Source organism: Monopterus albus, unplaced genomic scaffold (assembly GCF_001952655.1).
Source record: "Monopterus albus unplaced genomic scaffold, M_albus_1.0 scaffold39.1, whole genome shotgun sequence".
In the NCBI taxonomy this organism is placed as follows: Eukaryota; Metazoa; Chordata; class Actinopteri; order Synbranchiformes; family Synbranchidae; genus Monopterus; species Monopterus albus.
Window position 1 is genome coordinate 742,812 of NW_018127919.1, and position 11,479 is coordinate 754,290.

The following is an 11,479-nucleotide window of genomic DNA, read 5'->3' on the forward strand; positions in this document are numbered from 1 at the left end:
GGTGGGGGGCCTGTTGTGTCAGGCGAGGAGAGATTTGTCTTGGTGTTTGATATATCTTTATGATAAAAGCAAGGGTCTGAATAGAGAGGACTGGCAGCCTGCTCCAGCTGTGACTCATAAAATAGGTTTGGCACTGCCAGTGACTGAGGGAGGGGAGAGACAGAGACAGAGACAGAGAGCAAGCCATAGACCTTCTTTTATTTTTCTTCTCTTTGAACAAAATAAACACGACAATACACTGCCATTCATGCCGCTCTTTGCGCCTTTTGCCTCTCTGACATACCATCACACACATATACACTATGAAACATACACCAAGTGAAGTCTCAGTATTGTGGTGATGATTTAAAATGAGCAAAGGTTTGACACAGAAATCTCTGTCATGCGACCATGGTGTAATTTCATGTTTACCTCTTTGCAGCTTTTAGCTGTGGCCTATATGCTAATTTCTGAGATGCTAACACTTCCCATTGTTACCATATCCATCTTGGCAGTAGTCAGAGGAACAGTTCTGGTCATACTAGAAGACAGCAAAAATGTGAACTGGGTCTTCTTTCTTCACTGTTTTGTGATAGTCAGTTGATTAAATGTTTATTATATTATCAGAAGTTGTAATGCAGTCACAGTTATTTGTTGTAGCCCTAGTTAACATTTTAACTTTGGCCTAGAATTGCAAGTGCATATGTTCTAAAGATAGCTTTTATACAGTATGTGTTTCATTATGGCTCTCAGGCTATGATTTGTAAAAAGAACTCTTGTGCAGAATATGCAAAGATGCTGCTAATGGGGAATGATCAGGTCTGCTCCACATTGTTCAGTCAATTACTCTGTCTTTAGAATATGTGTATAGTATTTTGGACACACATCACTGTGAGACATTGCTATTCATCTGTCAAAATCTGAAGCATACAGTTTGTGTAGAGTTGATACCCTTTGGTTAAATGTGTAAACTGTCAAGAGCTGTCAAACATCACTTTTGGATCTGTTTAATTTTATAAAACTTAATGTAAAGAAAAAGTGATTTTATCCTGACATGACCTTCTAACACTGTTTGTGCCCCTTAAACGATCTTATTTTAGCAATAATAAATTGACTCACTAAATCAGCAGTTAGTCATACTCTGTGCTTCTCAAGTTGTAGCATATTTGTAACTGTAACATAAAAGTTAGTTTAATTCCTAATGTTCCTAAATGGACACATATTTTTGCATCACAAAAGGCTTGGCCAAATCCACACGCTTTACTCACTGGATGCCATTGTGCTTTTAACCAAACAGTATAATGCACCTTTAAAATCTAACAGCTAGTTGTTGGCAGGATGAATCTTTTCAAAAACAGACCTCTTAAAAGCTTTTTGTTGATTAAGAATATGTATATGTGCAGAGATGTTAGTCTGCGTCATGATACCAAAAGCCTAATGCAGTTCTTTGTGTCAGCTGATTGTGTTAAGATGCACATGTATCTATTTAAGGTGTTTCATTTTTAGCCTACCAATTATTTTGCATCAGTTACAAGGATTTTAGCAAAAAACTGCTTTAAAAACACTTTAAAATTATAGATGTCCAGATTTTTCCCCAAAACATCTGATTATCATCTCCAACCTTTTTGATCACCTGCCTACCAACCATGAATAATACCCATGTAATAAACTGTATTTCTGTATCCTCATCACGAAGTCCCTGTCTACAGCCAGAGCAGTGATTTGAGACTAGGCATTTATTTTATGTTTCATGGTAACTCTTTAGCTAAAGGAGTTGAACTGAATCACCCCTGTGGTGTGTGCTCCTGCAACAAAACAGAATAGTTTGTCTGGATTTGTGAAAGTCTTGTTGCCCATGAAATTATGATGCCAAGTGTCAAAAACTAACATTAAGTGTGTAAGTTATCAAAAGAAGACGACAGCAGTAGTTAAGTAATGAAGATGTCCAACACCTTTAAGCTTCTGTAATTTATTAATATATGTAGGATTCTGACTACAGTACATCTGGTCTTGCTGGTGGATACACTGGTTTTTAATAAATTGTAGATTCATCATCATGGCTGGCAGCTGGATTTTGGCGTGCATTTGGATAATGCCCCCAGATTCTAGCAGTAGTTAACTGTGAAGTATTTTATGAAATGTACAAATCTGAATTTTTGAGACACAGCTCAGAGTGGGTTGTTTACTAAATGTATTATGCTAAAATCAGTGATAGTGTCCTGTAGGCAGCACAAACTTAAATGTTCTCTGAAACTACTATGACTAATTTTAGCAAATATTCTATTCTACTATGATATATTACTACAGTATTATGTTTCACAGTTGTCCTTTAAGCCTAGATACATTTGATCAAACTTTAAAATAATGTGTCATTTGGTTGTACCACCAGTTGACTGAATGCTGCAGTCAGTATTTAGAAATTAAATATGATTCTCATATAGTTGCTTATTTGGGCGTATTCGTCTATAGCTCCTGCTCTTGACCTCATCTCTTTCTGCTACATGACTATATTAAGTGGAGAACAGAGTTGAGTGAAAGAATAAACTGCAAATGCACCGTGACCCCACTGGTGTGCTTTACAGTGGGCTGCTGTTGGGTGATGGATAGGTTATGACACCTGCAGAGGTTAGGCTCAAAGCCCTTTGGACCTCAGTGACACTGAGCTGTAGCTTCTGCACCAGACAACTAGACATTTCCATCAGGAATAAAGCCTATACTGTTAGAGCAGTGTCAAACGCTGCATAACCCTCACATCCAGCTGCAAAAGACCAAACATTAATTTTCTGTTCTCTGCATTCATGATTCATTCTCTGCTGCCACCTACACAGAGGTCATCCTCCTACCTGAGCACTGTGGGCTTCACATTATCAACAGCCTTCAGTGGCAGGGGCTCCATCTCTCTATCTCGCCCTATCTCTCTTTTCCTCTCCTCTCTCCCTCCCTTCCTCCTTTCATCTCTATTCTCTCCATGATGATACCCCTGCCATGTTGTCATGGCAACAATCGGGCCCTGATTGCCTGGTTGCTAGGCAACTGACATCACCTATAAGAGGAACATGAAGATACAAAAACCAGAGACAAACAAATCACAGAAAATGTGTGCTTGTACATCACTGTGTCGAGTGTGAACGCTTGTGTGTTTGATCTCCCAAGGTGTCATTAGCTCATGTTTGTCACCTAGATGTTCGCATTTTTGACAGGCATGCAGTCAGCAAGGTGTATCATTAGAGTAAGAAAGCACATAATCAAATATGACTGGTAGCCTATTCAGTTTTGTGCTCTTTGCCACACTGGTGGTTAAAATCTCGGAGCGACTGAGATGAATTTCAGATAAGAACATTACAAGGGTCTGTGACAAGGAATAAATGATACAGGATAACAGGGTTCTGCCATTTTCTATTAATTATGAAAAAGCACAACACCTGGACCTTGGTGAATGTAGGTCATGTATGTACACCAAGGTTTAGTTTAAGGTAGAATCCAGATGATTAAATGGACAATACAGCAGCTGAAACTGGACAAAATCCTTGAACCAGATTGTACTGTAGTTTAACAACGTGCCACAAGGTGTCATTGTGCGCTGTATTGTAAAATATGATCACAGCAGTGTAAGAAAATCTGATCCTATTTGCAGTGCTAATGCAAGTGGTATTCACATTGATGATATCAACACTACCATCTTTGTCATTTTTGTTTTTGCCATTTTCCCCTAACTTCCTCTCTCTGCAATTAGATCCACATCTTAGCCCACACATACACTGACAAACACACTAATGACATACCCTATACTAGCTAGTTGACTCTAACTAAAATGGCTGTAATGTGGTCACATAGTTTTATTACAGGAGGCCCTGGTGAGTAGTTGACCCACTACCTAATGAAGCTCACAGGACCTCATCTATTGAATGTTCTCTTCTCCATCATCATTTTATTAATGTAGTTATTTCTCAGACTCATTTACGGCAACAATTTGTTGTGTATCTTGTTCTGTCAGTGCATACTACCATGTTGGATCAGAACAGCACAGACGCAGTCGTCCTGGTCCACCACAGCAGTCTCATGTTTCGTCATTAGCCCTCTCACTCAGCGTGAGACAACAAAGTCTCCAGCCTAAACAGCGCATGATGGATTTAATCTGTCATCTGTCACATGGACAATATCAGGACAGACAATGATGCTGACAGCCAAGACACTGGAATTAAGCAGCAGAGCCTGCAAGTAGGATCTGCTGTTGGACAGCAAGGAAAGATTTTTTCCCCCCATTCCTTCCTTTCTTTAGATGGTCTGCCTCTGGTGTTTTTAGTGTGTGTATGGTACCTTGTCTTCTAAATCAACAGCAAAATAATATAGATGAAGGTTTTAAGCCTCCACAATAAAAGGCTATTGTCCAAAAGGGTCTCAAAGAAGAAGAAAATTGTATTTCTTAGGTAAGAAGATACATACAAAACTAAAAAGATAATGAATGAAACTGTGGCTCGTTCACATTGTAGCATGCAGAAATATTCATCAATAATGTTTAAATCTTTGAGGTGAGATTCAACAGAAATGATAAGACACTGTTCATCCTCTCACTGGATGAGAGTGTAGAGAGGGGGAAGCAAAAGACAGTGTGAACAGAGTGGGGCACAGATTGTGTTGTGTACATTTGACAAAGAGAAGCTTTTAACAGCCTCCTTGCTGGCTGAGGCTCCTGCTGGGAGTGGTGGGCATTAGAAAGTAGCTGAGAGAATGGAGGTTAGTACTGCATTGGCAACATATTATGGCCTTGAGCTTGGCAGAACTCAAATATCAAGTAAGTCATCACCAGTGTTAACTTTGCATATTGTATATGTTGGGAAAATGATTCTGCAACAAGACCATTCACAACAGCAGCAGCTGCTTGAATTTAGCACCTGCAGTAAAAAAAAAAAAAAAAAAAAAAAAAAAAAAAAAAAAAAGTAGCACCATTCAGCAAGCCTCTACTTCCTGTTTAATTAAATGTGGCAACTTTCCTAACAACTTAAATTAGTTTCTTTAGCCACAGTCACATTGCAGATGCCACCTATACTGTGTGTGTTCTGTCTGATTATGTAGAAGTGTGGCTTTCTTTCTGGAAAGTGGGTCATTGTGTGGGTGAGTGGTACAGTATACACCAATCAGCCATAACATTATGATCACTGACAAGTGAATAACACTGATTATTGCATTACAACGGCACCTGTCTGGGGTATATTAGGCAGCAAGTGAACATTTGATCCTCGAAGTTGATGTGTTGGAAGCAGGAAAAATGGGCAAGCATACGGATCTGAGTGACTTTGACAAGGGCCAAACTGTTATGGTGAGACGACTTGGTCAGAGCATCTTTCAGACTGCAGGTGTTGTTGGGTGTTCCTGGTCTGCAGTGGTTGGTACCCACCAAAAGTGTCTAAGGAAGAACCAATAGTGAACCAGCGACAGGGGCATAGGCACCCAGGGCTCATTGATGATGAGGTTGATTAGGTGTTAATTTTTTAAAATTCCATTAACACTTTTCAAGTGAGTGTAGCCTTTGTTAAAATGGTTGAAAATAAGAAATACTGTACATCGGTCCTTATGAAGAAAAACGTTCAGCTGCAATAATGGTGATATCACATCTAGAGGGGGGAGGCTGTTGAATTTGTGTAAAAAAAAAAAAAGATCTCTGACTTGTTCTGAGTTTTCACTCCTTTTACATATTGTTACCACTAAATGATAGATAAATATGTGTTCTTTCAGACAATATAACTATGGTAACAAGCAGATTCAAACAAGATTGACATGAGCACCAATTAACTGCCAAATCGACTAATGTGTACACAGTAATAGGCAGGTGGTCATAATGTTATGGCTGATCAGCCTATATTTAAAGGCAAATCAAAACCATGGCAGACCACAGTCATTTGCACCATTTCTTCATGACCATAAAAGCCGACTGTCATTTGAGCAGAAATAATGATGGAGAAACCAACAGGGACCAAAAACATCTATCTGTACTGTATATAATTACATCTCTTTTATCCCTTTGCTTCTGCTGTGTTATTTTTAAATGGGACAACAGAGAACTTGAGTGCTGTGCAGTCGTGGCTTCACAGCACTGGGGCAAGTCCTGATTTGCTCACTGTGCCTTGGGAGTGTCTTGGCAGGATCAATGTCTCTGTGGCCGCATACAATGGCCTCGTAGATGCTCATGCCCTTGAGCAGAGATCATATGAGCTCTCCACTGGACAGCTAATCCTAACCAACAGCACACTGTACTCCATGTCACACACTTATCACACATCAGTGAACAGACACTTGTCAAGGTGGATGAGCTAAATGAGTAGCAAGGATGCTTTGCTTGATTTGTGAGTGGAAGGTTTAGTGGATCTCCATTTTAGAGATAATAGACTAGAGCAAACCGCAGTAGCCATAAGCTTCTCATTCCTATATGCACACACATCCACAAGATATAATTAGTCATATATTCTGAACCATAAGAAAAGCTGGTAGCACAAAATAATAACAAATGTGCATGTGAAAACCCGTTGCAGCAAAGATGATGCTCATGTTGGAGCATGAAGCTGCTGACTGTGACTACATCTTGCCAGATGTATAATTTATTTGAAGAAGCACTACTCAGGAAAGCCTCGAAAGTGCTCAAGAGGAGGGTAGAAGCTAAGCTAGAGAGCAGAGAGCAGCAAAGAGGAAAGTAAGGGGAAGGGCGGCAGGAGGTAGAGGAGGCAGAAAGGAAATGACTGAGTGAGGGATTACAGAGGTGAGAAAGCAGAGACCAAAAAAGAAAAAGAAAGTGGAATTGGAAATGTGATAGCAGAGCAGTGGAACAAGGGTGACAACAGTGAAAGGAGTTGTAATCAAAGGAGTGTATGACAAGCAAAGCAGGGGGGAGGCAGAAGAAGAGTTAGCAGAAATACACTGCACATCTGTCTTTCCACACATGAGACCATCCCCATGCTTGACTCCTTATTAGTATTTTCTGAGACATCATGATAGCACTAAGGTAAGCTAGAGCTTAAATCCCTTTCCCTGTGTGCACTTTTGTTTTTGCCTCTCAAACATCAAACCATCCTTTTCAGTGCCACACAGGGAGGGAGAGTCAGAGGTATTGTCAGGCTCGCAACCAAATATAAATCCTGTGATGTCTCTTCAAACTGATATGCCCTAATATTTCTATTCCAAACATTATGTAATGACATTAAGTATGACGCATTGTTATCATACTTTGACATTAATTATTAATTTTTTTCTGATATTTCTGTGTAGAAAAGAGCAGAAATTTACATAAGCTGTTTGATTAAGTCCAGGAGAAAGAAGTGAGACTCTGAGAGGTTGTCTGTTTTATCAACTAGGTGTAATTTCAGACTCTGACGTCGGTGCAGCAGTTACTATAGACCTGCGGTGATGAGTTAACATGACCTCATTAGAATTTGTTGGAGGTAGTTTCTCCTAAAAGCTGGGTTTCAAGGGGTTGATGCCATCACAATATAGAGTACATGCAGGATATAATGTGTATCTGAGGCCCTTAAATTTTATCCAGGCTGGAGGATGGAAATTGTCAGGGGTAGACAGTTATGTAAAAATAATACCAGCAGAATAATATAAGAAAGATATACTTGTCTAATTTTACTACAATTGCCTCAAGGTTAAAAAAAACCCTCCTATTCAAATAATACTAACTAACTTGATCTTTAGTGCTTGTCATTTTTACTCGTAGAATCTGCCTCTGTTTCTATCAGAAGAGATCCACTTATTATATCTCACTGGAAATTCTGGGTTTAAGGGAAATTCCCATCACAACAGTCTCAGTGGGGACGCCATTTAAGTCTTAATGACGGCTGGGAGATGCTTGTATTGTATTGCTGTCCTCTAGCTGCTATTCTTCAAGCTAAAAGTAGCGCTAAGCACATTGGTGCTGTAATTAAACTTGGTGTGCTGTGTAGAGGGTTACCAGATTTTTGTCACTCTCTGGTTCACTGTAACTTCCCCCACACTGCAAAACTTTGTGCACAGACATGCCTGGAGAAGCAGCATTGTTCACATAACCTGTTCAGTACAGTACGTGGGTGTCATGGAACAGCTCACCCATCATCTGTTACATGATGACAAGCTCCACTCCTCACCTGCAATGCAGCCAGCCTCCATTAAAGTTTAATAACTCACATTTAAAGGAATACAGGTTTTTGGCATATCTAATGTGCACAGTGGAAAGACCGATGATCTCCAGCTCTCACGGGAATCTCTAGTTAAAATCCAATAGTGTTATTTTTATCAGCTATTTTTACATCTAGTCTGAGATCAAAAGTCAGTTTTTAGTCTATTAGTTTTAGTCATATTTGTTCAGCCTCATCCTTTTAATTCATTTTAGTCATTTTTTAGCCATCATAAAACAAAAATAACGAACATTTTCATCAAGACATTGACTGCTTAATGATAAGATTTCATCCAACAGAATTTTAGGCTAGAAGAGGAAAATGAAAATGAAAATAAGGCAACAGATGACAGGTTGTATGATTAGGAATGTAGAGAGGATATCTAGTCTGGTGCTACTAATGTCAGTAATACATCCAAACATGAAAGAGGATAAAACAGGGAGATCTCGAAAGATACTACAGCATTAGCAAATCTAATGCACTCTAACTCTTTCAATATTGGTCAACAGTTGATACCATTGTAATTCAATGATTACAATTATTACACTTATAATGTTGTACTACAGTATACTGTGTTATACAGTATCAGGAGGTTATGCACTATCGTACATTTGTGAAGAAGGTATTTGGAGCTAAACTGCTCGCTACTGCACAACAGACTTTAGTCAAGCCCAAAACCAGTCTTCCACATTTTAATAACCAGTAGATGTCCAAATATACCACATTTTAGCTGCACGGACCAGTTCAAAATCAACACAACCTGACTATTAAATCCACATCCTACAGGGCTTCAGACTTCAGTGAGGCTAAACCTCCATTTGCACTTAATGTAGTAATGTCCTGTTGTTGTGAGATGCTAATGCATAATGCAGCTGCCTTTAATAGTTGTTTTAATATGTTGTTAGAAGTACTATAATGATATTTATTAACTTAACATTCAGTTCGCTCAGTATCTGTGTGGAGTAACAACTAAGTGATTTTGTAGCTGTAGGACTTCTGTCAATACTACACAATATTATGCAATACTACACACTCAGCTTCTCTCTCAGTGGCAGTGGGTCCAAATGTCAACCGGTTTTTTGCTACAAAGTTCCACAATTGCCATCATGTTCTTTTCCCCTCATTGTATGTTGCCAGAGCTTCTACAGCCGTGGCATTAAAATGCTATGCTGGTACCAGGAAGTACAAGGTGTGGAGGATTAGACTTTCAGCTGAGCCATGCAATGGCAGGAGGATATTTAGATTACGTCATGGTTTGATAAAACAGCACGTGATTTCTTCTTTTATCATTATTCATATGTTAATGTGAATATATAGATTTTTTTATGTTTAAACTCATTATTCACCCGTTTGTCAATGAAATTGTATGGAGATTTAGTCACACTTACTGTTTTATTGCATCAGTCTCATCTCACCTTCGTCATGGCAAAAAATGACAACTGATATATATATATATATATATACGTCCGTCCGTCCCCCATCTTTTGTTAATGTAATGATAATATACAATGTTTAATTCCTAACAATGTTGGACACCAAAGCAATAGAAGAGCTTGCTGATGGCTGGTGATTGTGAAATGGTCATCATAGCTATTTAAAGTATCCAATTGTCTCACTGGCTGATTAAAGACTTGCTTTGAATCTCACTCCCTGCGTTCCTTTATGGGCTTTTGTGCAGTAACTTTCCCTTTTACAAAATGACCATCTGTCTCGCAATTTCTTGGCAGTCCTCTGGTTTTCTTTGCCAAATTTACTGTAAGTCTTTTCTCACTTTGAAAGTGATGCAGGATTCTCGAACAAGTTTGATGAAATATCCACTGATACCAACTGTGGCCTTTCATTTACAGTACAGAGTTTTCTCTTTTTTTAAAGCTAAGTGCGTGAGTCACACTCAAGGCAAATAAGATTCTTGAGTGACACATTGCAGAGAGATACCTTGACATTTAAATTCAGCTTTTTTCTTTTCTCACAAAGAATTTGTCACACTGTGGAGTGTTAGGCAACAAAAATAGGCTTTTAGAACCAATGTGGAGTTAGCTAATTAGATGAAGATGTGTCAAGTTTTTACTTTCATTTTTATTTATATTATATAAATGAAAGAAGCATTTCTTGTACTTCAGTGTAAACCGCCACAGTGTAAAATGCATTATTGCTGCTCATTTGGCTGCACATACTTATCCATGTTTAACTGACCAATAATATCTGTTGCCAAGGAAACTGAGGGGTTGATAAGCAAATGAACGTAATGTGCCACAGTTAAGCAGAATTTATGAAATACTGAACATTTGAAAGGAGCAGCTACACTCAGTCCTGCTCCACAAATGCCATGTCCAAGTCAAATTTCAAATGATCACCATGTCGGCACAGCTCTATGAGTGTGTGTGTGTGTGTGTTACTGTTTTCCACTTTTTGTCATCACTTCCTGCCAAAAACTGCACTCAGGTGCAGCTGCTAGTATATATTGTTTTTGAATCTGTGTGTGAGGTGTACAACAGATTGTAAGCATCTGAACAAATATGGTCCAACCTCAGAGTGTGTTTGGAGTCAGATTATATTAAATGTTATTCTTATTGTGTTTTATTAGCCGATATCACAACTGCCTCCATGGAGCGGTGGGCTGAGCACCAGCGCTGAGCACATGAATGTGATATAACACATTGCTCATCCTATGTGTGAGAGGCAGATGTGTGCAGATGTCCAGTGGGTAGCTCTAACGTGTGCCTATGGTGGAGGTTAATGATAAAGCATCTGAAAATATGAAGAGATTAGCATGCAGAGTGATCTCCCATGGTCTCTCCCTGGCACATTCTGCAGCTCTGGCATGACACAAAGCCCCTCACAAGCAGCCTTAGCACTGTTCTCTCCCGCCTTTACTACATCCTCGGAGGTCAGTCAGCCCCTGTTTATACACTCACAAAGCATGACACAGAGTAGGAGATGCAGAGATAGTGGGGGAGAAGCTCATCCAGAGAGGGAGATATTAAAGAGTGATCTGTCTACACATCACTCAGGTAGCCCGGCTCACCATGAGGTGTTCTGATATGTACAAATTCCAAGAAAGATCACAAAGATAGACACATATTTGCATCTCACAAAAGAAGAAAGACATGTACATATGATACCCTTATATTTGAAAAATGACAGAATGATGAGTACCTCTTTCTTCTGTGTTCACGTACTGATGTGGCACCTCTGACTCTTTCTCTCACACACACACACACACACACACACGCACACACAGCCAGAGTAACGAACAACAGATTGGCTTACCTTTGTAGTCACAATGCAGAGGCAGTCCATGGTACTTAGAACAAAATATTGGGGTGTATCTCAACCCCCCCAACCCCCCACGACAG

The 11,479-nt window shown here is 39.3% G+C and overlaps 1 protein-coding gene across 1 annotated transcript in view; it reads right to left on the minus strand.

Moving 5' to 3' along the window:
• Window positions 1–11,475, minus strand: part of dlg4a (discs, large homolog 4a (Drosophila)) — a 64,654-nt gene extending 53,179 nt beyond the window's left edge. The window contains exon 1 of the mRNA XM_020598788.1: window positions 11,394–11,475. Coding sequence (XP_020454444.1) covers window positions 11,394–11,423 — 30 coding nt within the window. The 5' untranslated portion in view covers window positions 11,424–11,475. The remainder of the gene's footprint in view (window positions 1–11,393) is intronic.
• Window positions 11,476–11,479: the final 4 nt, after the last annotated feature.